The sequence below is a fragment of the Herpailurus yagouaroundi genome, unplaced genomic scaffold, assembly GCF_014898765.1.
Source record: "Herpailurus yagouaroundi ecotype Mexico unplaced genomic scaffold, PumYag 100, whole genome shotgun sequence".
Lineage (NCBI taxonomy): Eukaryota > Metazoa > Chordata > Mammalia > Carnivora > Felidae > Herpailurus > Herpailurus yagouaroundi.
In genome coordinates this window covers 69741899-69768270 of record NW_024412391.1, presented here as the reverse complement: position 1 = coordinate 69768270, position 26372 = coordinate 69741899, and the positions used below count along the sequence as shown (strand labels likewise).

The window sequence follows — 26372 nt, the reverse complement described above, 5'->3', positions numbered from 1 at the left end:
CATTTTTTTTTTTTTTTTTTTAGTTTTTTGAATGTTTTTATTTATTTTGAAGGAGAGAGAGAGAGCATGAGTGGGGGAGGAACAAAGAGGGAGACACAGAATCCAAAGCAGGCTCCAGGCTCTGAGCTGTCAGCACAGAGCCCGATGTGGGGCTTGAACCCACAGACCGTGAGATCATGACCTGCCCTGAAGTCAGAAGCTCATCCGAGCCACCCAGGTGGCCCCTGTTTCTTTGAGTGGGCTTCTTTAGCAATGGATACATCCTTAACAGTTCATATTTCCTCCTATTCTGTACTTTGGCCCTTTTTCCTCATTAGTACAATTTTATAGAATACATTGCCATGGGATTTAGAATCATTTGGTTCGCTGTTGTTGAATAATGTCTAAAGACTTGGGTATTTTAGAAACTATTCACCTCCTGCAGAGAAACCTCTTCTGTCCTACTTTAACACTTTTCCCTAACCTGCCTGATGTAAAAATCATCTGTAATGCTTTTTACAAAGAGCTTTCTGGGTCTCAACCCGACTGGTACTAGTAAAATTTTCAGAGGCTTTTGAGTCACCACTTGGGTAATGAACCCCTTGCCCTATTCTTCTCTTGGTTAATCTGAAATTTAGTCCACTACCCACATGGTTCCATGTGAAAAAAATCTTTGGTAAGATCTGGTTTGTTACAGATAGAGGAACGGAGCTGGGGCAGTTTATTTACCTAAAGAGCCTGTGACAGAGGTGAGAATGGATAGTGCCTCAGTAAATTATAAACAAATGGGAAATTAAGGAAAAACCCTTTAGTATGGTTACAAAGGTTGCCTAGATTTCTTTTCCCTATCTCAACATATTCTGGGCAAATTAGGATTAGTGATAAAAAGTAATAGAGAACCTAGCATTTTATTGTTGTTTCCAATGTTTCAAATTACCCTTGAGATAACTGCAATTTTTATGGAGTTAAAATTTTAATTAATGTTCAATTTTTTATTTTACAGGAACAGATGTGTGCCTGTGAAGTTAGCTTGTGTAAGAATCTCATTTTCTCTTAGACTTTGATGATAAAGTTGGGAATCCATTCTTTTGGGGACCTGAGGTTTGTTTTTTCCAAAAGAATAGTTCAGAAACTCACCAAGGTAGACAGTAGGCAGTGGAACAATGAATGTCTTTTTCCTTTTTCTTTGGAAAATTTTCCAATCTATCCTGTCATCTACCCAGCTATTCAGGACAGTAAGAAGTTTCCCTGTGTCTGTGCTGTTAGCTCTATAGCTTTACTTGAACTTGTCTTTTCTCTGTATGTTTCTGATAACTCAACAGCTAGGCCGCCATTTTTATACCTCAAGATAGGTGTCACTTGTAACTCCTGAATTTGCAATGCTATAGTATCAGCAGCAAATCAGATGTTCTAAAACTTATGGAATGAGACACATCTGAATTATGATTATTTGTAAAAAAACGATTTCTAGTTTAAATCAGAGAAAGCTATAATTTGAATCTATTTTTAAGATGTAATAAGAGTTCATAAGTTCTGTGTCCCAGACTGGACACTGACCATGGAAAAGTAGATGCCTTTCTGAGCCAGCAGCTGTTGATGTGTGCCATGCTCCTTGACCTTGCCATTCTGAAACACCACTATTAGGTCTGCGTTCTGGATGGTGGACAGGCGGTGAGCGATCACGATGCAGGTGCGGCCTTCTCTGGCTTTGTCCAGGGCTTCTTGCACAATCTAATGATCAATCAGAACAGAAACCTTAAACTTTCACCATCACAGAAGAATATTTTACTTTTTATATTCTCACCTCTGAATCTTTGAGTCTTTGGTTTTAATGCATGTAAATTTACATAAATGGCATTTAAAAAGTATTTTCTTTTTAATTATAATAAAAACCGATTCCCACTAAATCACAGGTATCTAAGTTTTCTGTCCAGTTCTCTTACTTAATAGTTCCCTTTTATTATTTTCTAGTTTTTCATTATCTTATTAGTCCCCCTTTATTTCTGTTTTATTATTGTGCTAAAAATGTGATGTATGCTGCTTTTTTCTTTTGAATATTTTTGGTTTAGGAAATCAGATAATTTTACAAAATTTGGGAAAAATTTGTTTACTTTTTTTCATAGTTGATAGTGCACAAAAACTATTATGCAAATAAATGGAACATCAGGGCAGAGGCCACACCTTTTCACTTTCAGTATCCAGAGCTGATGTAGCTTCGTCCAACAGTAGGATTTGAGGTTGTCTGATAAGGGCTCGGGCGATAGCAATCCTCTGTTTTTGACCTCCTGAGAGCTGAGTCCCCTTATCTCCCACTCTTGTTTCATATTTCTGCAAGTTAACCATTAGTAAAGTTAATCAAGTCCTAACCCCCCAAAATGATTCGTGGTATACTGAATAAACTTGTACTTTGCAACATTTGACAGTTCTGCTTAACAGGAAAAAAATACAGAACAGCTACTTGGTGATCCATTTAATTTTTCCCCCCACTTAATCACGATCAAACTAGAACAAAGTTCTTTAGTTCTCACTAGTGTTCTGCAACAGAAATTTGAGCAGTAAATTCTTGAGTTCCCACCATTCTCATAATGCCAATTGATCTGATGTCTTTGCAGTCTTTAAAGGTTAAATATAAATATTTGAGTTTTAACTTTAAGGTTAAATATTCATATGGAACCTAGTGTATTCTCTTTTCAACTCATTCATTCACTTAAATATTTATGGAATACCTGTTATACCAACAACTGTGAGAAATATAAAAATGGAGGCAGCTTTTTTTTGTTGTTAACCCTGAAGGAATTTATAATGTGAAGAGATCAGCCACCTATACAGCACTCTATTTAAGGTCAAATAGGTGCCAAATGAGTAATATATTCAACATGGTATGAAAGATCAGAAGCAGCAAATAGCAACTATGGAGAGAAAGCAGGAGAACAAACAAGAGATACATGAAGGAAAGAAACCTTTGTGCATGAAGGAAAGAAGTTGGAAAGCTGCATCTTGAGAAAGAACATTCTAGGCTGGGGGGGGGGAAAGCAGAAGGAATAAAGGGCCAAAAAAGTACTGTAGGGCTTAGGCAGTAATGTGAATTTCCTCAAGTCCAATGTCAGTAAAGAGCTGAAGCTTTAGCTTTTCTGCTAATCAAATTCTATATGAGGGTCCATGACTAGGTGTTAAGGGTGAGTAAGGTTAACCAACATGGAGGGTTTGACAGTGTATGACTGTGATTGTTAGTTACAGCAGAAGAGAAAAGGTAAAAATAGTTGAGATTTATTTCAGCTTAATTCAGTGGAACCTGAGATGCTAGCTGAAACACAAGATTAATGATCCCTGCCATCACTTTCGAGTTTCAAATAATCTTTGCAGGACAACTCACCTTTACCAACTACTGGAGAAAATTGTTCCACTGAACTTTTTCTCATTTTTAAATCCATAGTGACTTAAATGCACTTTGGCTACAGACACAGTAGCTACAATAAGCTAACAAGGGAGAGTTGGGGACCATGCAAATAAGAGAATAATGCCCTCTCCAAATGAATAAATTGAAACAGTAAAGAAAAACTTTATCCGAAAATATAAAACTTAAAAAAAAAAATGGAGAAATTCTTCAAGACCTGGGGCTAGGGAAATAGCCCTGTTTGATACCAAGTGCACAATGTGTATAAAGAAAACATTAACTGGACCTTATCAAAATTAAACACTTGGCTCTGCATAGGACCCACCCTGTTAAAGGATGAAGAAATAAGCTATCGATTGGCTCAAAATATTTGCAAACTATGTATTTGACAAAGGACTAATAACTAAAATATGTAACTATCTGTCAGAACTCAACATTTTTTTCAAATTAGAAAATAATTTAAAAAAACAAGTTATTTCACCAAAAAGGAAATACAGTCTGTATTTCCAAGTAAGTATGTAAGTATGTAAAAAGATGTTCAACATTTCTCATTAGGAAACCCACCACAATGAGTTATTACTACACATCTACCAGAATTACAACAGCAAATGCTGGCAAAGATGCAGAGAAGCTGTAATTCACACCTGCCGTAGGAACACAAGATGGTACACTCTGGAAAACAGTTCAGTTTGTTAGAAAACTGAACACACAATTACCATATGGTCCAGCAACTGCACTTGTGGCGTGTATCTGAGATATAAAAACTCCAGTTCATGCTAAAACCTGTACAGTAATACTTAGGAGATTTTAATAGCCAAAACCTAGACACAACGTAGATAGGCTTCAACAGGTGAATGGCTCAACGAGCTGGTATATCCGTACCATGCAACCTTACTCGTCCTACTAATCAGGATGGCATGGCACTAAAGAGAGAAAAAGGCATGAACTATAGAGAACAAGAACTTGCGGGTATTATGCTGCGTGGAAAAAGCTCATCTTAATAGTTTATGCATGCTTATATAGCATTCTTAGGGTAGAAAATCAGAGAAATGGAAAACTTAGTGGTTGGCCAAAGGTTGGGTGGAGTGAGGAGAAAAGGGAGAGGTGCCTGACTGTAACGGGGCAACATGAGGGATGCTGGGGAGGCGTCTGCACGTGCAGTAACAGTGCAGAGAACTAAACTCAGAAGCAAATGACGACTAAAACTAGAGGATCTTGGGGCGCCTGAGTGGCGCAGTCGGTTAAAGCGTCCGACTTCAGCCAGGTCACTATCTCGCGGTCCGTGAGTTCGAGCCCCGCGTCAGGCTCTGGGCTGATGGCTCGGAGCCTGGAGCCTGCTTCCGATTCTGTGTCTCCCTCTCTCTCTGCCCCTCCCCTGTTCATGCTCTGTCTCTCTCTGTCCCAAAAATAAAATAAAAAACGTTGAAAAAAAATTAAAAAAAAAAAAAAAACTAGAGGATCTAAGATGAGCACGTTCTATCAGTGAATATCCTGGTTGTGATACTATATTACAGTTTGGCAAGATGGCACTGGAGGCAGCTAGGTAAAGGGTACATAAAATCTCTGTTCCTTACAACCACATGTCCATGTTTACCTCAAAAATCATTAAAAATATAAGTACCATAAGGGATAAATCAAACAGGACTGCAATCTGAATGCAGCCCACAGCCACCAGTTTGCAACCTGAGAGACGGTGTTTGCAGCTAATGTCACCTCATTTGCCTCTCACTGCATTTATAAGATCTAGACATGATGACCAATATTCTCATTTGCCAGTAAGGAAACACGGTATGCAGTTCAGTGTGTTGTCCAAGGTCCCAGTGCTACTAAAGAGATAAATTCTCCTCTAAGATTTTGTTGGTGTGTAACTTTGTGTACTGCTTGGAGGATGAAAACCGTTTGCAGTTGACTGTGATTTCATCCTAAGAAGTGACGCATTAACTTACGTGGGGTAAGGTCTCGATGAAAGGATGGATGTTGGCTGCTTTGGCTGCATTCACAATTTCATCCTGTGACACCACCCGGCTGTTGTCTCCGTAGGCAATATTCTCAGCAATGCTGCAGTCAAACAGGACCGGCTCCTGGGACACAATTCCAAGGTGGGCTCTGAGCCACTGGATGTTAAGTTTCTTTGCCTCTTGACCATCTAGGAGCTGAAAACCAAAGTCCACAAACTATAAGACGGGCTTAAAAAGAAAAAAAAAAAAAAACCAAATCATAAACTAATAGATTTACCATTTGGAGCATTGTTGCATGTGGGCATCATCAGTCTGTGAAGTAACAAGACTCCCAGCCTCTAGGTGCTCACATTGTTGGAGGCCAACAAAATGATTTTTATGGTGACTAGGCCATCCTTTCCTGTATCTCACCAGCAAAATGGTAGCTTATTTGGCCTTGTCTTTCCAAATTCCTCTTCATCCTTATCTGCCCTCCTCCAGGCCAGTGTTCCTTCTGCCTCTAGAAGTCTGCAATTAGGTGTCCTACTCATATCTGCTGTTCCTGGAATGACTCCAACCTTTCAACTTGACTTTACTCCCCTCTTCTGGGTGGACCAGTTAAAAAAGCTGGTAAGTATGTGGCCCCAGTTTCTGAAAGTTGGGTATTTCCTGTCCTACCTCTACCACTCTTTCCCTGAGAACTACCAGCCTTAAATTTCTCCCATTTCTCTTTCTGATGGCACTAAGGACAAGAGTTCAATACTACATAAAACACGTTCAAAGGACACTGTCTTTGCGAATATGGTTTTGGTGGTGGTGATTTTTTTTAAGCAGGAGGCGCAGTGCTTCTAGAGAAGTCTTGTGATATATTAGCTGAGAATGCAGTAACCTTCTGGGTGAGGGAATAGAAACAAGTACATTTAGTCTTGACCTCTCCATAAATAAAGATATTCCCACCAGAGTATTAGTACAGAATACCTACACAGTGTAGTCAAGCTATTGTTACCCTATTGTTCCCATCTCCTCATCTAGGGGTGCCAGTTTGAGGTTTATAGAATGTGGTCATCACACCAAATAGGATTATAGGCCTTTATTTGCCACATTTTTTTCCATTACAAGAATACTGGTTTATCAGCCACTTGAAGTAAAGCCTTAAATCACGTTAAAAAATTAAGAAAGTGTGCTCACCACTGTTCCGGCCATTGGGTCGTAGAACCGCTCAAGGAGCTGGACCACCGTGCTCTTCCCGCAGCCACTGCTGCCCACCAGGGCCAGCGTCTGGCCCTTTTTCACCTCCAGGCTCAGCCCCCGAAGCACTGGGGTATCTGGTCGAGTGGGATAGTTGAACAGGACTTTATTAAATGTCACATTTCCTTCCAACTTATCCTAAAAACAAAACAACACCAAAGTTTAATGTTGCTATTATAATTGGTCTGATAATTATTACAAGTCTTTCACAGCAACTTTAGCAAAGACAAAATAGAAAGACATAAAATTCATATTCAGTTTAAGTGTTGGCACTGGTTATTGCTGAAAGCAAGTTGTTGTTACATAAAATGAAGATAGGAGAATGGGGTAAAAGTTAGAGTCACATTAGAAAGACTTGTTCTCTAAACTCAATTTCTGGTTCATTTAGATAACTATTTAGCTTTCCCAGATGAGGATTCTGAGGCTAGAGCCAAGCCAGTGGCCAAAGGCTCAAAGGCTTGGGCATTCAGTGCAGTGTCTGAGTAAGGTGTCGGTGGACAGCCCTGGCCTCCAACCCTGGCACCTTTTTTTTTTTTTTTTTTTTTTTACTTTTTGTGAGAGAGAGAGAGAGAGAGAAGGAGGGGCAGAGAGAGGGGTGGGGACAGAGACTCCCAAGAGGGTTTTACACTGACAGCAAGAGAGCCCAATGTGGGGCTAAAACTCATGAACACTGAGATCATGACCTGAGCTGAAATCAAGAATCAAGACACTTAACTGAGCCACCCAGGGTACCCCCTGGCCACCTCTTTATCTCATTCGTGGGGCACAGCCATTTTCTCAGCAGGTGACATCCATGATAAAGTCCCAGAAAAACTAACTCCTCATTTCTTTCCCCACACTGCTGCTTGTGCATTATAATGTACAGCAGCTCATGTCCTACAACGAACATTCAGATCTAAATTTGAATTAACTTTGGAGACAGTATAGCATTATTACTCTTAATGTGAATGAAGGAGCCTTCTTACCAATTTAACACTGTCATTACAAAATGTGATTAAAGCCCAATTGCTCTTTTTAATATTTTTTAAAGATTGTATTTTTTAAGTTATCTCTCTACCCAACATGGGGCCTGAACTCACAATCCTGAGATAAAGAGTTGTATGCTATATCCACTGAGCCAGCCAGGCACCCCAGCACAATTGCTATTTGCATTTACCCATAGAATTACATGCATAGACCTTCATGCAGAAATAACTAACAGTTTTCATGGGAATTACTTAGTTCTTGATGGAGTATTTTAATTTTTTTTTAAATTTCATTATTATGACTTTTCATTCGATACAGGAGGTTTCAGCTTTTCAAGATTAAAAAAAAATTTTTTTAAGTAAGGTCTATGCCCAACATGGGGCTTGAACTCACCACCTCAAGATCAAGAGCCGCATGCTCCACTCACTGAGCCCAGGCTCCTCTTTCTTTACTTTCAGTGTACTCTATTTCAGAATCCTTGAAACCTCTTATGAAATGTTAAACTGTTAAGGATGTAGGCCAAATATTAGCCCTGTAAATATCCCAGAGTAAGCTAAAACAGGCTGATAGAATCATTACAAACATATCCTGCGGTTATAATCTAGCAGACATCAAACCTTTCGGAAAAATTAAGCAAGCATTCATCAGGCAACGGAGAACTCACAGGCCTCAGGCCCTCTTTACTGTAGCTGTCAATCAGAGGTTGCCTTTCAAGCAGCATGAATAAGTGGGCTGCAGACAGCTTGGATTTTGCATAGTCCGGAGCAAAGGAGCTAGCGTGTCCTAGGGCTACAGCACCAAACACAATCGCTGTAAAAACCCTGGAAGGAAGGAGAGGAATGAAAACCTTAGTTTCTATAATTAGCTCTGTGATATTTCAAAGTCCAAAGACATACTGCTTACTAGTATTGATTTTCTTTACTCCCTTGGGTACCCCTTCACTGATCCCTGCCTCCCCCCCGACCCCACCACAAGACCACTACACACATTTCCATGAAATTCCACTAACAAAGGACATCTAGAGGAGAAGCAAAAATTGATGTAACTTGCCACGGTTTTTCTTTTTCAGGAAGTGGCTTATAACTGAATCTGACTGTGACCTCAAGTACTTTTAGTGACTAGTTATACCCTTTTTAGACCTGAGGGAACTGAATGAAGTACATACAGAGTGCTGGGGGGTGGTGGGAGGGTGGCTGGGGGGGTGGGAGGGTGGCGGCGGGGGGGGGGGGGGGCGCCCCCGGGGGGGGGGTTTGGGGGCAGGTGTGATCAGCCTCCAACAAGAAAGGATGTTTCCTATTGAATTGCTGGCCCTGACTTCCAGTTGGTAGTTTCTTCTAGGCTCCCAAACAGTATTAATCACTGTAGTTAAAGAAATTTTGTTAGGGAAAATAAGCTCTTTTACTAGAACTAGGTTTTCTCTTACAATTCAGCTAACTATTGGCACTACCCTCAGAAAAACAACTGCCCTAAAGTTCTATTTTCCAATGATCTTCTCTTTGAAGAATGATAATACATTATAGTATCTTTTAGGAAGGGCTAAAGATTCTGAGATCTGTATCGCCACAGAACTATTTACTTCTGACATCAGAGCTTCCCTAGAAAAAGGGGAGGGGAGGAAAATTTTTATCTAGCAATACTTAAAAAAATTTTTAAAAACTTTCATGTCCCAAACTTCTAAATCTAAGGTATCAAACTATGTTTTAAGTACATGGGGGGCAGGAATGGTGGGTGTAATAAGGCTTTCCCTTAAATACTGGGTAAGTTTGGTTACCAAAAACTAAATTTTAAAATAGTAATGAACCAGCATGTTGCTGCCTAGCTTTCTGATATAGCCTATAAATTAGCTTTAGCATTGAAGATTAAAAAGCTGTCTTCCAATTATCCAGAATTTAATTTATTAATGGTAGTGATGAAGTTTTGGGGGGATGGTGGGCTGGTGCAGAGCCAACGACCAAGAAAGAATTCTTGAAGATGTCTTTGGTACAAAAAGGTGATTTTAATAAAGCATGGGGACACGACCCATGCATGGGTAAGAGCTGTATGGTATGGGGTCTTGACGGGTAAATCATTATATACCCTCAGGTTGGGAAGGGGTCAGGGAGAGAGTAAGTCTCTAAGGAATTTTGGAAGCAAGGTTTCCAGGACCTTGAAGGGCTAGCTGTTGCTAGGAAAATGCCATTTTTTACCATTTAATAAAACCCCAGCCATGAGGCCCTTCAAATGTATACTGGGGAGGGGGGGCATAAGCTTGGAGTATGATTGCCAGCATATATCCTGAGGCAATTGAGATAAAGGAAGTAGAATTACAGGATCCTTGAGGTTGGGATAATAAGCTAAGGTTCTCTTTTGCCCCTAACAAAGTGTCATAATCTAAGCAGCTCAGCTCCTGGAGGGAGGTCACTCTGCCAGTTTCAAGGACTGGTCAATGGGCTGAGGGCCGTAAGGGAATTTAATTTTTCATTTGCTTTAGTTTCCCACACTACCATGGCAAGCACTTAAACCCTTTTCCTTTGTTCTTGGGTAGCCAGGAGTGTCCAAGGAGTATCACACAGATCCCACCTGGGGACTGGGTGGGGGGGGGGGGGGGGGCTAGCTTGGGCTAGCCTGACTCATATTCCCTCATCAGTAGAAACAAAAAAGCAGGGCCAATTTTCTCAGTGATGCTCTTCTAGAAAATAAAAGTACTCTAAGTTGTAATTCCCAGAGCTGGATATTGCCATTTGTGCCTCTCCAACCACTTTCTGCTCTCCACCTCACCCCCACCCCCCATCTTGTACCATCTCACTTCCTGCCTGAGAGGCTGACCTTCATGGATGGCATCAAAAGGTTTTTCTTGTCCTCTGGCTTTTGACGGGGTTTGGCCATGAAAGGCAACAGCAGGGGAAGGGAGGGCTGGAGGAGTGTGAGGCCAGGGTATTGGCTCTGTCTGGTTAGGTTCTTGTGTTGTTGGTGTCCCTCCATCAGGGACCACAGACGCCCCCCTATGCGGGGTTCTGAGATTCTCCCCCTCCTCTGGCCCTTTAGGCTGAGGCTCTCAGTGGTTGGTTCCTAGCTGCAAACTGCTGGGGTGTTCACAGCTTTCCTGGGTAGTGCTTACCTTAACTCTTCTCACACCTTTATAAACAGACCCTTTAGCAAACTCTTAGTTACCGCTTTGAAGGAGCATCTGTTTCCTGCTGGGATCCTGAAAGCTATGAACATTATATATACCTTTTTTCATAGTTATTTTAATTTTGGATGAAAACGCTTTCCTTGTCTTGACCCTGTTCAGAAAAAAGGCTGCTCACTACTACTACTTTAAAATCAACCCATTAGAGCAGAAATACGCCCAGTGATCTTAAAAAGAATGGCTTCCCTTTGGCAAAACAAGAATGCAACCTAATTGAATGTATTTAGCATATTTTGAAAAGAGGAATGCATCCGTTAGGAAGACCACTGGTTAGCCTTGGAAACCGAGAAAAAAGGAGAGGCTACGAGGCAATGCTGGCAAGGTCATCCCAGGCCTAGTCAGGGGAACAAGGCTCTGCCAGATTTCAGTTAAGCATTCCCATCCCATTATCAATGCCATCTTTGGTTGCAGATCAACAGCAAGCTATTTAACCCTCTGTTTTGAGTCCATGGTAACCAGCGATTTTCTCATTACAATTTATTTCTGCCTACACTCGCTCTCCTCTTGACTGGAGTTCTGTGTATTACTACAATTCTGGTATATGATCATTTTTAGGAGCTTGGTTCATTTTAGTTCAACTCGGATGTTTAAATTGTACTTGGAGTATTATCAAGATCAGATTTCTGTGGCAGATTCAACTCTCTGACCTCATTTTAGAGCACGTGTTTTTTTTTCTATTCCCAAACTTTACATAGACCTACTAAAACCTTTTTCTAAAACCTTTTTATAGAATAATCTTTTTTTTAATTTTTTTTTTTACTTTTTTTCCTTACATTTATTTATTTTTGAGACAGAGAGAGAGCATGAATGGGGGAGGGTCAGAGAGAGAGGGAGATACGGAATCTGAAACAGGCTCCAGGCTCTAAGCTGTCAGCACAGAGCCCGACGCAGGGCTTGAACTCACGGAGTGTGAGATCATGACCTGAGCCGAAGTCGGTCACCCAACCGACTGAGCCACCCAGGCACCCCTAGAATAATCTTTTTTTTTTTTATTTTTTTTTTCAACCTTTATTTATTTTTGGGACAGAGAGAGACAGAGCATGAACGGGGGAGGGTCAAAGAGAGAGGGAGACACAGAATCAGAAACAGGCTCCAGGCTCTGAGCCATCAGCCCAGAGCCTGACACGGGGCTCGAACTCACAGACCGCGAGATCGTGACCTGGCTGAAGTCGGACGCTTAACCGACTGCGCCACCCAGGCGCCCCTAGTATAATCTATTTTTAAGTTTACTTACAGAATAACATCTCTGAAGCGCATGTGTCCGTTCACGATGAGATACGCACCAAATCGAAAACAACCGGCATAGGAAAAATACATAAATGCTTGTGAAATACTAAAAGTAATTCCATAGACGTGTGCCTTCTGCACAGAATTCCTGAAAGGCAAGTTAGTATATTCATAACCCTCTCTTTGGCCTCTCTTAGCACTTTGTCACAGAAAGAGCAACAGCTTCTAAGGCTGGGTTTATATTCTGACTCCAGTTTTATTAGTTTGAGTGAGTGACAATCTCTCTGTGTATCATCACGTTTTCCAATTTGTATAATGGGAATAAACAGCATGATGCAGAATTCTTTTGAGGATTAAACAAATATAAATGTCTAGCAAAGCACCTCATTATTGGTTGTTCAAATGAGAGGTGCTGATATTATTAAATGTTAGTATCTAGTCAATCAGATATTCAACCCCTATGATATAAATATGACTGTTTTATCAAAAATGTGGAGGATGTAAAGTTAGGACTAAAGTTGGAATGGTCTCAATGCAATTTCTTCATTACTATCTTGCCTTCTAATAATGACAAGGTATAGCCTCATACGTCAAAATTCACATTTCAGATTCAGACAAGTAGGGTCACTGAGGTTTATGCAGACACCCATCAGAAGCTCCTCCCTGAGCTAGATCCCACCAGCCCCAATACAATGTGTTTCACACCATTTCTAATTAGACCACATGCTATCCTTTATCAGTATAGCTACTTTATTATATATACGTCAGTATTCTAAATCCTCCAAAAGAACAGTAATTTATTTTCTCCTAGATTAAAATAGGAAGTCATTTGGAAAGACGGGAAAATTGAAAATATTACTGATTTGGATATTTTAACTTATATCCTGTGAGCACGGTCAATATGTAAAATTACTCAACAATTTACAATGCTATTCAATCTTTAAATTATAATCAAATTGAAAATGAATTCTTCCTTAATTCCCTTGCAATTCAAATTAACCGTAAGTCTTAGGTAATGGCACATACACGTATATGTCAAGCATCAAATGGAGAGAAAAATTACTTCATGAGGTGTACATAACTAAGGAGATAGAATGAGAATTTCAATTCTCCCATTTCAAATTTATAAGCGTTCGAACTATTGTTCTCGTCTACAAAGTTGTACTGTAAGTTGTTTTCATTTTTGTTAGTTTTAAAATATATTCATTTATAAAACTAGGCCTTGTCTGGTTGGAAACCAGTGGCAAATAGTGCCACTGAGTTTCTTAAACTGCTCGAGTAAGAACTAGTGAGACAGGAGACGTGTGTTTTCAGAGTAGGTTGGGTCTGGTCCTCATCCAGAGAACAAATGGAATAGTCTAACCAAGTAAGTCTCATCTTTAGTTCAGTCTACACAGTTCCAAGAAAATAAAAGTTTGAGGAATTCCCTGAAATAATATTGATCCTTAAACGCCTACACTGGGTGTCTGAGTTGCCTACACTAAGGAACATTTGTTTGCACAGACCTCTGTGTCATTTAGGTCTTGGAGAACACACCTATTTTTTCTACAAGATGTAAAAATCCAATCCTATAGCGCAAAAAGCTACTTACTTTCAGTGAGATACTGAGAAAATATCATCCTTCCAGTTCTATTGTTGTTTGAGCACAATTTTTATTATCTTTTGGGAACAATAAACCTCAGCAAAGCAGTAGTTTCTTAGCAACAGTCACATATGCTCATTACCTGTAAGCTCCATACAATTTTTCAACGTACATCGACTCAAATTTTCTTTCCTGGGTTAAGGACACAACTGTCCTAATATTTTCTATTGCTTCCGTCGCAATCTGTAACATAGAACAGATCTTGATGAGAAGTGGGGCTTTCATTTTTGGATAATGAAAAATATACACTTTAGGGCTCTGTCAAAAGAATCCTCAACATTTTGTTGACAGGTTTTTAATTTCTTCAGTTTTGACAGCAATGGCATAAGGTGTTCTTCAAGATGAACTCTGACAAAACTGGACATCTTAAAAGCAAATCTTGTAAGACTTGGTGGGCAAGTCTTCAGATGTCCAGGGAGACTGACAAGCTTAGAGCAAACATACTGGTCTCGACACCAGAAACCGGTTTTTATTTGCAGCCCTGCCAGCAGTCAGTTACTTGACTGGTTTTAGTCACAGCCTTTTGTGGCTTTGCTTTCTTTACAGGGTAGGGCCCTAAAAGAGAGGGTCCTAGCATTACGCTATGGAATTTATAAGGGCCCACTGAAGGGGCCGGTCATTTCCTCCATGCACATATCCCTAGAGAAACTGGTCACTCACAACTGGAACGAAGATCCCGATTGTAAACAACATAACTCTGCCTTAAGTCCCTGCTTAAACTAGGGACAGACACCAGATGGATAGGTTTACTAGACTTGGAGGCCACTGCTTGACCCAGGATGTCCTGTGGATTCAGAGATGAAGGTCTCCATGTGGGGGGGCCACACTGGGTATGTGGAGGAAGCTGGTCTGAATATTCAGCAGGGGAGGAAGGGAACAAAGGTATAAAGAGACTCAGACACCATGGAGCTTGTGGCTCTAACAGAGGACCTGGTGGTGATTTTACAGTAATATAATCCATCTGTATCCCCCAACTTCCCTCTTTATCTCAAAACCCTTTCTACCCAAGCCAGTCAAAGCAGTTTTTTGACTTTTATAGCCAAACCACCCTTGACTAATGTTAATGGTCTGTGACTTAGTTTAAAGCATAGTTCCAGGGACACCTGGGTGGCTTAGCCCGTTAAGGGTCTAAGGGTCTGACCTGGACTCAGGTTACAATCTCACGGTTCCTGAGTCTGAGTCCTCTATTGGGCTCTCTGCTGTCAGTGCAGAGCCTGCTTCAGGTCCTCTGTCTCCCTCTCTGTCTGCCCCTCCTCCTCCTGCGCGCGCGCGCGCGCGCTCTCTCTCTCTCTCTCTCTCTCTCTCTCTCTCTCTCTCAAAAACAAAGAAACATTTGAAAACAAATAAAGCATAGTTCCACAGGTGGCTCATCTAAACTATTAACACAAAGAGCATAAGAGTTTATGTTTTTGTTTGATCAGATTTAAGATTTTTACATCAGTTCTCTGCAACCAGATGAAGGCAAGATATTTGATATTTTAGGCTGAATGACCTTTTATCTTTAATTAGAAATGAAAAATCTAGTGGTAATGATAGCCAGATTAGAGAATACTTGCTTTGTGAGCTTTTGCTATGTGCCAGGTATTCCTTTACTTAACTGACAGGCTCCCATTTAGCCTCACACCAACCCTGTGAGATCAGTATTTTCCTGTTTTTGTAGATGTGGGAACTGGGGCACAGAGAAGTCACTAACTTGCTGAGGCTCCAGAGTTGAAAAGTAGGCAAGAATTCCGTGTCTGCATTCGTAACCCGTCATGCTTACTGCTTGCCCTGCTTTGTAATTTACACAAGGAGAAGCTAGTTGTTAATTACTTCACACTCACCTCTTGATTTTCTGGTCATGGGCTAGGCTTGGTTCAGCGGGGCTATAATTTCAGTCATTAGGCAGGGCCCTTGTCAGGAGGATTAAATGCAGCCTCTCCCCACCTCTTTACCAGCCAAAGAGTCAACATCCTCATTACCAAGCCCTTTTTGAAAAATGAAAATGGAAATGGATCCCAAATCCTGATGTAGTTAACCATGATTAATCTATACCCAGGTTAGTAAGAGCTTTTATTTTTGTGGGGGGGAAAAAAAACAAACAAACAAAAACAACCCACAACCAAAAAACTGTGATGGGGATGGGGGGCGGGGGTGTTCCAGGACCTTTTTTCTAACCCTCATTCTGTGTTGAGTTAACTAAGTAAACAAAATTGAATTATGACTCATTGCTAACAACATCTAAAATTTCTAGTTTCTCACATTATAAATATATACACACACAGCTTTTTTTTTTTTTTTTTTTTTTTTGAGAGAGAGAGCTAGGGGCAGATGGAGAGGGAGAGAGAATCTTAAGCAGGCTCTAGGTTTAGTGCGGAGCCTGACACAGGACTCAGTCCCACAACCACGAGATCATTACCTGCATAGAAATCAAGAGTCTGATGCTCAACCGACAGAGCCCCCCAGGTGCCCCACTCACATTATATTTAAAAAAAAACCTTATTGGGGCGCCTGGGTGGCGCAGTCGGTTAAGCGTCCGACTTCAGCCAGGTCACGATCTCGCGGTCTGTGAGTTCGAGCCCCGCGTCGGGCTCTGGGCTGATGGCCCAGAGCCTGGAGCCTGTTTCCGATTCTGTGTCTCCCTCTCTCTCTGCCCCTCCCCCGTTCATGCTCTGTCTCTCTCTGTCCCAAAAATAAATAAACGTTGAAAAAAAAATTTTAAAAAACCTTATTAGGTTTAACTGGTTATTAAAAATAACTTCAGACTGGACATTCCAGGTTATTATCTGGTTCCTAGAATGAGAGTATTAGCTGGAAGAAAGAAGGGACATTATTGGATCAAATTTCTCAGTTCATTAAAGTATAAAGTGAGGACCAGAGAAGTTGGGGATCTTCTCCTGTATCATACACAGTGACTACCAAGACGGAGACTAATAATCCAAGAGGTTATCTTTCATTTGCCATAAGGTCATTTCTAACTGCCCTCCTCCTGATACCTTTCAGTGTTCCTAGTCATTTTCAATAGAGTGAAAACTATTAGCTTAACTAGATTCGAGATGTTTTCTTTCATGTAACTAGTCTAAGAAAACTTGACCTTCATTCTACCTACTGACAATTTTCCCTTCTGAAACGTGGAAGAAACAGGGTTCGGGGAAAAGGGAAATAAAAACTAGAGTTTTTTTCAGCAGTTAGTTGTGCCAAACACAAGTCCAGGAGGTGATGCCTTAAAATATACACAACCAGCAGCCAAGAGAATCTTCAAGCACTTTGAACACCCAGGGCTTCTCAAGTCTCAGAACTATAAAATGTCCTAGTGGCTCCAGGAGAGGATGTGGGCTGAAGAATGAAGCATTCTGAAGGAGACCCAGGGGTGATGTCAACATGACACTGAGCTACAGCTGATGTGGGTTAAGAGACAAACAGAAATGGTTTCCTTGGACATTAGTGGGTTAGTGCAAATATGCTTGCAGGGAATTTTAATCTCATACCTTAGGTGACATACATCTGGAACAAGTCACTGACCCTCTGAATACTTTCTTCCCTGTAACATGGCCATACTATTTACCCCCCTCGCATAACCAGAGTGAAAGCCAGTCGCAGTAATATGGTTGAAAGGGCTGTGTAAAGTGTGGTGCTGTAGAAACTAGATCACAATTTCTACTTATCTGTTTTCCCTCCTCATCTTTCTTTTTTTTTTTTAATTTTTTTTTCAACGTTTATTTATTTTTGGGACAGAGAGAGACAGAGCATGAACAGGGGAGGGGCAGAGAGAGAGGGAGACACAGAATCGGAAACAGGCTCCAGGCTCTGAGCCATCAGCCCAGAGCCCGACACCGGGCTCGAACTCACGGACCGCAAGATCGTGACCTGGCTGAAGTCGGACGCTTAACCGACTGCGCCACCCAGGCGCCCCTCCCCTCCTCATCTTTCAATAGAGGATAATACTGACATAAATAAAAATATTCCTGGCTATAATCTATATTTAAATATTTAAAAGCATATACATGTGAGTAAAATGTTTAGATGTAGATTTAGACACATTTCAATACATAGGGACCACATACTAAAGGGCTTTGAAATTAGACCAGAACTTGAATCCCAGCCAACCCCTTTATCTAGTTTCTCAAGTTCCTCATTTATAAAATCAGGATAACGTTAGTGCCTGCTTCATAGAATTACTCTAAGAATGTGATGAGTTGGTGCATAAACACAGTAATTGGTACATAGCAAGGGCCCAAGTAAATATTTGCCCAATTGCCAGGATAGTTGGAAGCACAAATCAAAGCATTACTGCCATCTGGTGGCCACCCACCTTAATTATAGAAATCACAGTCAAGAAGAAAAGACTGCTCCCCTATGCACCAGCAAATTACTAACTTAAACAATGCGTTTACGCTCTCTGCCCTAAGGACTCCTCCTGTGTAAAATAGAGGTGATATTTATTTCAACAATGGCATCAGGTTATGAAGTAAAAGGCAAAACAGACTTCAGATATTCAGAAATTCTTTATAAGAACCACACATAAAGTGCTTTTCTACAGGCTAAGACCCTTATATTAATGATCCCATTGTCAGATTATAGGCATTATTACAGATAAACTTTTTCATGCAGTGTTGACAGTTATTCACTTGTATCAAGCACATTTAATTATCAAAACATGCATGTTGGAATAACTCAAATAAAATACATGTCTAAAAACAATACTTACACTAACTGAAGCCTTATTGGACCCACCTTTCCAGCAGTTTCCAGTTTTTATCTCTTTTGGCATTTCCGGCCAACATTTTCATTTCAACGATTCCTGATAAAACAATACATGCCTAAAAACAATACTTACACTAACTGAAGCCTTATTTGACCCACCTTTCCAGCAGTTTCCAGTTCTTTTTTATCTCTTTTGGCATTTCCGGCCAACATTTTCATTTCAACGATTCCTGATAAAGCAATAATTGGAACAACTGATAATAGCAAAAGGGTCAATTGCCAACCGTAGATAAACGATATGACGATACCAGTTCCAAGGTTAGCTGCATTCTGTGCGATTAAAGCCAGCCTGGTCCCCGTGGCCTGGAAGAGCAAAAGAAAAGAGGGAGCTGTGTTTTAAGCTGCAAATCCCACAGGCTTCCAGTTCAGAATGAGGAGAGGGTTGTGGGTCTGGCTTACATTTGCTCCCTTTCATTGCAATAAACCCACAACACCTGTGCCTAACTCATGAGGCTCTGCAGTTCTTTTTTTGGTCATGCCCCTCAATTCTCATTCCTGTCCTTCCCACCTGGATTCAGCCTTACAGAACCAGGCCATCAGCTGCTCTGCCCTGGGGATAGGATGTGGGGCATAGGCACTCTTGCACAAAAGCAACATTTAGAGAGAAAACCCCAGCTTACTCTGGTCATTTGGAGAACCCTTTGCTGCAAATGTGTAAGAGGGGAATTTATATACCTCAAGAAACCATCTGTTACGAAGTGTACGTGTCCTAACAGACGACCCACCAGAAAGCATACATCGGATGAATTACTGTGTGTAGGCTCAGAAAAGGAGGGCTGGTGTTCAGGATGTGGCAGGTGGCTCTCCCACTGCTTCTGCATTGTGTAGGAGCAGGAAGCTTCAAAGAAAAAGGCCTCAGCTCCAAGGGTAGGGACCTACACCAAGGAGATGCGGCCGTCCCCAGAGACAGTTATTGCTAAGGGTTGGGCAGATAACCCAAATTAGCCTTAATTAGATTTAAGGGAAGGTGGTTGTTTGCTGGTTGAGGTACAGGTGGGCGCTCTCTCACTGGACCCTCCTGTTTGTTGCTGGCAACCATCTTACCACCACGAGGAAAGGAGCGTTAGGATAAAGCCATCTTGGAGGACTGAAAGCCACTCAGAGTCACACACACAGAGCCACACACAAAATCACACACATACAGAGGGCACACACACACACAGAACATACAACACACAGAGGGCACACGCACACACAGAACTACACACACATACACACACATACACACAGAAGGGCACACATGTCCTTCATGATGGCTTTGAGTCAATGGATCAATCAACCCTGAAGTCCAACTTTCCTCTTTATTGTTTAGGTTTGAGTTTTCTGTTATTTCCAGCTGCATCACCGATGCAGCTATGCCATATTTGTATTCAAAACCACAGTAAAGAAAAAGAGTAGAATGCAGTCTACATACTCCTTGGACCTGGGAGGCATCAGTTGCAAGTCTTGTAGAAAGGGCACCGGTACTGTTTTTATGATCATCAAACCAGCTCATGTCCTGTGGCACAAAGCACACCTTTAAATTAGTTCCAAATTAAAACGAGCCAAGAAAAGTAGATGAAACCTCCAAAACCTTCAATGCTGGAAATACCCATACCTAATGTGGCCCCGGAGTCAGGGGAGAGTGGACATGCAGTGCGGAGCTGCGGTCCCTGACAGGAACACACACCCTTGGGGTCCATTAGGACCCCTGCTCCAGGCTGCCCTGCTGTGGCCGGGAAAGCACAGCTGATCTGGGGGCCGGGAGTGGGGTAGGGCTTCTCTAGCTGCAGCTGTGTTCCCCGTCAGCTGCACCTGAGGGGGTGGGCACAGGTGGGCACATTTCACCACTCCATCCTTACCCCATGCACTGCAGACACCTCCTCCCTGCTGAGGTGATGTACTGCATAGATGGGATGGAGTGGTGCTCAACACAGCTCCTGTAACTCCTAAGCAGAAGAAAATCAGCCCTGCTTCCTCACCGTGTTTGGTTTGGTTTGGTTTCTTTAACCAAAAATTGAAAAAGTGTACGTTAGATAAGATTTTAACCGCAGCCTACACTCATCCATAGCATGTGAGTTTCACAGCAAATCATCTTCCCCACATAGCAACACTGAAAAGATACTGCAAAAAACGTTTCTCAACTCAGACCTGCTCTAAATAGGATACCTGCTATGGGCTTTTTTGTGAGCACGGATATAATCACTTCCTGTCAAGTGCATGGATAATATTCTGGCCCTTTCTCTTAAGCCTCCTCCCTAAAAACAGAGAATTCATATAAGCACATTTCCCCATATGTCCTGCACTAAGACTGTGGACTTCTCAAGAGGGCACATAATGCATTTTATAGTCCCGGCTAATAGCACAGGGGCTCATAGTTGGTAATGACTGAGTGAATCAACACGTGAATTAATATGAAAACAGAGCTCAAGACAAAACCGAAACTCAGTTACCAACATTTGGGAAAATGTATAGTTAGCACAGTCAGTTGTGGCACATGAATCCTACTAACCACCTTCTCCTTTGTTTCAAGATATCTTGGGGTCTCAGATTCCTAGCTTGGGCCTGCATAGAATCCAGAGAAGAGATACAGGTCCTTAAAAATGACAGTATACATATGGATAGAGACAGTTACAAAATAAGCTCAAAAAGCTACCTAAATTAAGCATACTCCCATGAAATTCCTGAAAAGTCTTTGGATATTGAAAGACCAGGACAACTGGTAGGGCCCTTCCCAGTCCCTGCAAGAAAGCATGGATGGGGTAGGTGGGCATGGTCATGAACTACACACACCCAAACGACAGAAAGAGGCTGTGAATTTAAGAAATCTGAGCAGAAGGCATTCTCCAGTGCACACACCTACCTGTCTTAGCATTGCTTTAAAAGCCATTAACCGAAGCCTTGTGGTGAGGATCTCACCAGCTTTCCCCAAAGTGAAGCCCTGGTTAAAAAAAAAAAAAAAAAAAAAAAGCTGTTGTCCCTTTTGATGATTGGTAGTATTTGACCCAAGTGGGTATACTCATATTAGTTTTTACATTACACATACATTAGTCCACTATTCAGGTAACAAAAGTCTATGACCAAACATTAATTCCAAGTCCGAATTTCAAATTCATGTACTTGCCCAGTCATTAACATACAAAAGAATCCTGAGACCAAAAACCTTACAAATGTCCAGTTATGGCTTCTGAAACATTCTTTAAAAAAAATTTTTTTGGGGCGCCTGGGTGGCGCAGTCGGTTAAGCGTCCGACTTCAGCCAGGTCACGATCTCGCGGTCCGTGAGTTCGAGCCCCGCGTCGGGCTCTGGGCTGATGGCTCAGAGCCTGGAGCCTGTTTCGGATTCTGTGTCTCCCTCTCTCTCTGCCCCTCCCCTGTTGATGCTCTCTCTCTGTCCCAAAAATAAATAAACGTTGAAAAAAAAATTTTTTTTTAGTAATTTATTTTTGAAAGAGAGAAAGCACGCAAGCACGTGAGCAGGGGAGTGGCAGAGAGGGAGAGATAGAGAATCCCAAGCAGGTTCCGCACTGTCAGTATGGAGTCCAACATGGGACTAGAACCCATAAACTGTGAGAAAGTGGCCTGAGCTGGAATCAATAGTCAGATGCTTAACCGACTGAGCCACGCAGACACCCTGGCTTCTGAAACATTCTAAACGTGTTTCCTTTCCCCAACTTTCAAGGGCATCTCAGTAAGCACAGTATCATATAGAATTACAACTTTTGGCATGTTCCTGATACTTTAAACCACCGGAAGCACAAGTAACAAAACTCCATGCAGGAACACATTCTGTCTTGTGTAGCGTAGAGGGAAGGAGGAGGTCTGTACTATCAAGTTCCACACAAGTTTGCTGGTTCTCTGTCACAGCTCCACCTGTTCTCAGATTGGGGGAACAATTAGGCTATTCTTCCTCCTCAAGCGGCCTTGCCAGAAAATTCCTCTCTCAATTATGCCATGTTCAAATGGAAGAGCAGCACAGATGTCTACCGCTGGGCTGGGTGAGACCTCCAGGCACACAGAGCTTTGGTGTAGGTGTGCAGAGAATGCTCTGGGAGGACACATCAGGAGTCTTTATTAAGCCAGGAGAGTACGTGATCAGTACCTGGGGATGAGTCTGCCCCAGGAGTCCAAGCCTGGGCTACCGCGGTCTCCTCCTTCTTCGGCCGGCACAGCGCTCAAGGCCAATGTGGGCACTGCAGTTCTATTCGTCATCCCACTGTTCCCACAGTATATAAAATACGTTTCTAAAACTATCCCCACTCCCTAACACACCAGGGCCTGGGATGGATTGCATCACTGCGTTGCTACCAGTAGGTCAATGATTTCCAAATAAAAAGCTTGGCTTACTTTTACCATTGGCTCAACAATGACAGAAGACAAGCATAGTGGACAAGACTAGGAAACCTCATTTTGCTGACTTACTGGATTGTATTGGAAAAGCCTGTGTGGTGCTGAGTTACAGAGACAAAAGAAATTTAGTAAATCTAGGTAGAAAAGTACAAACAGAACAGGCTTTTTAGTTCATTTTGCCCAGCTTTACAATATATAAATGCAGTATTATAGATGTTCTTACACAGAGTTCATCTGTTAAGAAGGAAAAGATCAGAGAAGTTGCTTGAAATGGTACCAAAAGTAATAGCAAAAAAGAGAATATACTGGTGTACTGATTTTTTTTCTAGTTTATAATGAGTTTAACTGGTACTTATGTTCTCTTATGAATTCAAGTCTCTTTTTTCCTTTGTAATGAATGTCTGCTGTGGGCAAACCTGGGACATAATATAATTTAGAACATAGCAAAGTCTCTATTCCTTCTGCTCAGGACACTGCCCTCTGAAAGAGATGCACAGACTATGTTTGCAATTCATTTCAATTTAAGATTCAAAAGTTCCATTAGGTTTTAATTGATAATTAATGTATATTAATAGATAATAAAACCTAATAGTTTATATTCTCTAATAGAAGGTAGACTTACGAGAAGATGAAATCATAGGTACCTACCTGAAGGAAGAAAGTAAAAAAAGAAATAATTCCCAGACCTAAAAAAAGCAACGAGAACATGTTGCATTTCCACTGCTTTACTTCATCATCCCCTGGTCCAAAAACCTACAAAAGAACATTTAAAATGCCCACTTGGATTACATGATTCTCTTCACTCGTCCCCTAATAATGGCTTCAGCATTACAGTTTAAAAACTGGGCTTTGAACATGTGGGGTTTTATTTTAAATTGTAAAATACCTACAATAAAAACTTTGCCATCGTAACCATTTTTAAGCGTACGATTCAGAGGCATAAGATACATTCACTGTGTCGTATCATGCAACCTTCACCACTACCCATCTCCAGAACTTTTTCATCATCTCAGATTGCAACTCTGCACCCGTGAAACAGGAACCTCACCATACCCACTCCCCAGGCCCTTGGGGACCACGATGCTACTTCCCATCTCCCAGAACTTGAGGGTCACGTGGTAATTAACATGAGAAGAAACACTGCATCTGGATTGTGTGTGGTTGCACATTTTGGTGTTTGTTCCTCTTCCTCTGCACTGCTGTTCCCTCTGCCCCAACTGGTGCCTGCCTGGCCCCAGCCCTGCACCCCTGCCCCACAGGGGCTCTGCCTGCTCCTGACCAATTAACATCAAACAGCACCTCCACCTCCAGCCCCCTGCTGCCAGGCCCTGCCTTTAAAAGACTTGCTGTCCCCTGACACGCTACGTGTTTGTGTTTTGTTTGTGTGTTCTGTGTTTGTCCCAACAGAAAGTAAATTGTTTGAGGGCAGGGCTTGGTTTATTTTCTGCTTTATCTCTGGTGCCCAGGACACCATTTGGCATGTAGGAGAGGCCCCAAAATAGAAATACAGTCTGCACAGCTCTTAAATTGCAAGAGAGCTAGGGATTGCTTTATTTGCTAATTTTAAAACATTTGAAGGGTCCTTTCTAATTTACTACTGTTTTGGCTTGTGCTCTTAATTGGAGACCAACGTCCCATGTCACAAGTACAATAAACTTATAACATGATGAAGAAGAATTTATCTTAACAAGAAAGTCTCTGCAATAATGTTAGGGGTTGACTAAGATTATACAATATAAGTGGTGGGTGTAATGGAGCCTTAGATGTTTCTGATAACTTTCTCTAAATGTTCCCCAAGGAAGTTGGATTAGATACTATGAGTTTTCTTAGACTCTTCAGGCCAGGGAAGGATTGCTAAAACAATGATGTACTTGCTGTTAGTTTTTGAATACTCACTCTGAGGCAGACACTCTTAAACACTCCCCTTGTAGTTATCTGTAGCATCTCTTTCCATCCTCAGCCAGCCTGTGAGGCAGGATTACTTTATACATGAAGGAACTGGGGACCGACAAGGGCAGCACCCAGTCCACGTATGCACAGCCAGGAAATGGCGAGGCCGGTCTGTGCCCAGCGCTTGGTCCTTGGGGGCTGGGACTTGAGCCTGTCCTTCACCTCCTCCCAGCCTTCCTGGAGCCTGCACCTGCTCTCCTCAATTGGGAAAAGGAATACTGTCTTCACCTCAATGAAGAGCTAATTAAAAGCCTCTGTTAGTGATTTTATAACTTACAATTTCATTAGTATCATAACTTGGAATCGTTTGAAAGGCCAACTTTTCTTTTGCCTTGTGTCTTTCCTCAAAGGGGAATTAAAAACTTCAGCTTACTCCAAAATGGACCCAGTGGGGAGGTCGGCACAAAAACGGATTTTTAATTTTTATTAATTTTTATTTTTTTTCAAGCTTACTTATTTTTTTTTTTAATTTTTTTTTTCAACGTTTTATTTATTTTGGGGACAGAGAGAGACAGAGCATGAACGGGGGAGGGGCAGAGAGAGAGGGAGACACAGAATCGGAAACAGGCTCCAGGCTCTGAGCCATCAGCCCAGAGCCCGACGCGGGGCTCGAACTCACAGACCGCGAGATCGTGACCTGGCTGAAGTCGGACGCTTAACCGACTGCACCACCCAGGCGCCCCTCAAGCTTACTTATTTTGAGAGAGAGAAAGCATGCAAGCGGGGAAAGGGTAGAGAGAGAGAATTCCAAATAGGCTCTGCACCATCAACGTGTGGGGCTCAAACTCACAGACCGTGAGATCATGACTTCAGCCAAAATACAGAGTTGGATGCTTAACTGAGGCACCCAGGTGCCCCGAGAACGCATTTAATTCAAACTACTACATGATGGTTTCAAACTTACCGCTAGCATTTCTGAGAACATGATTGCAAATGCCGGCTGAAGGGCCCCATTGGCAATGGCACATGCTATTCCCACCACGAAGTAGGGCCATTCTGTTTTATTCAGCTTCAAGATCTTCAGAAAAGACACTGGTGGCACATTTTCATCCTATAACACACACATACACACATACACATCTATGTATCAGGACAAACTGGTCATAACACAACAGTTACCACCAGAGTTTGTAGACAAAGACACAGCATTGTCCTCAAAGAACTTCCAAACTAGGTGCTGAGAATAACCAGTCCACACCAGTCTCCTAGAGAGTAAGACGGTCTGTTATCAAATGTTAACAGTGTCCACTGATTACATAAGGTAAGAGCTGTTCACTCAAGAAGCAGTCTTCATGATGTGACTAGCCCAGCAGAGGGAGGAGAGGCAGGACCTGGGCACAAAATGCTCTAGAATCTTGTCCCAACTCAACACAGGGATGATGTTGGGGTTAAATGAGATAATACCCATGAAAACATGGATAAATGTCCTTATAAATGTGGGATACCATTATGAACCTGGACCTGGTCTCCTTACCCCCAGAACCCTGTCCAGTGCTGCCTTTTTCCGTGACGTGTTCCTAACTCACAAAACCAAATTAACTATGCCCCTTTTCTTTTATCACTGTTCCTTGGCTTCTCCTATTTCAAAGCTTAGCTTATTTTGCATTTTTCCCCCATTTATTTATTTCCAAGCCTTGTTTTTTAATATGTTGGTTTTTTTTTTTAAGGTGAAGACTAGGTCTTTTTTTTTTTTAATTTTTTTAACATTTTTATTCATTTTTTGAGAGACAGAGAGACTGTGAGCGGGGAAGTGGCAGAGAAAGAGGGAGACAGAATCTGAAGCAGACTC

General features: G+C 41.7%; 1 protein-coding gene across 5 annotated transcripts in view; it reads right to left on the bottom strand.

Annotated features, from left to right (window-relative positions):
* Nucleotides 1–1450: 1450 nt before the first annotated feature.
* Nucleotides 1451–26372, bottom strand: part of ABCB4 (ATP binding cassette subfamily B member 4) — a 71500-nt gene continuing 46578 nt past the window's right edge. For 3 of the 5 annotated variants that reach the window (XM_040472757.1, XM_040472760.1, XM_040472761.1), the window contains 12 exons: nt 25488–25634; nt 23282–23386; nt 21148–21225; nt 19720–19803; nt 18405–18608; nt 13645–13745; nt 11928–12068; nt 8189–8345; nt 6499–6696; nt 5320–5526; nt 2161–2307; nt 1451–1710 (listed from right to left, as the gene is read on the bottom strand). In XM_040472757.1, coding sequence (XP_040328691.1) covers nt 1504–1710; nt 2161–2307; nt 5320–5526; nt 6499–6696; nt 8189–8345; nt 11928–12068; nt 13645–13745; nt 18405–18608; nt 19720–19803; nt 21148–21225; nt 23282–23386; nt 25488–25634 — 1776 coding nt within the window. In that variant the 3' untranslated portion in view covers nt 1451–1503. Of the gene's footprint in view, nt 1711–2160; nt 2308–5319; nt 5560–5714; nt 5839–6498; nt 6697–8188; nt 8346–11927; nt 12069–13644; nt 13746–18404; nt 18609–19719; nt 19804–21147; nt 21226–23281; nt 23387–25487; nt 25635–26372 lie in introns of those variants that run through there. The other 2 variants (XM_040472759.1, XM_040472758.1) reach the window with 2 other exon arrangements.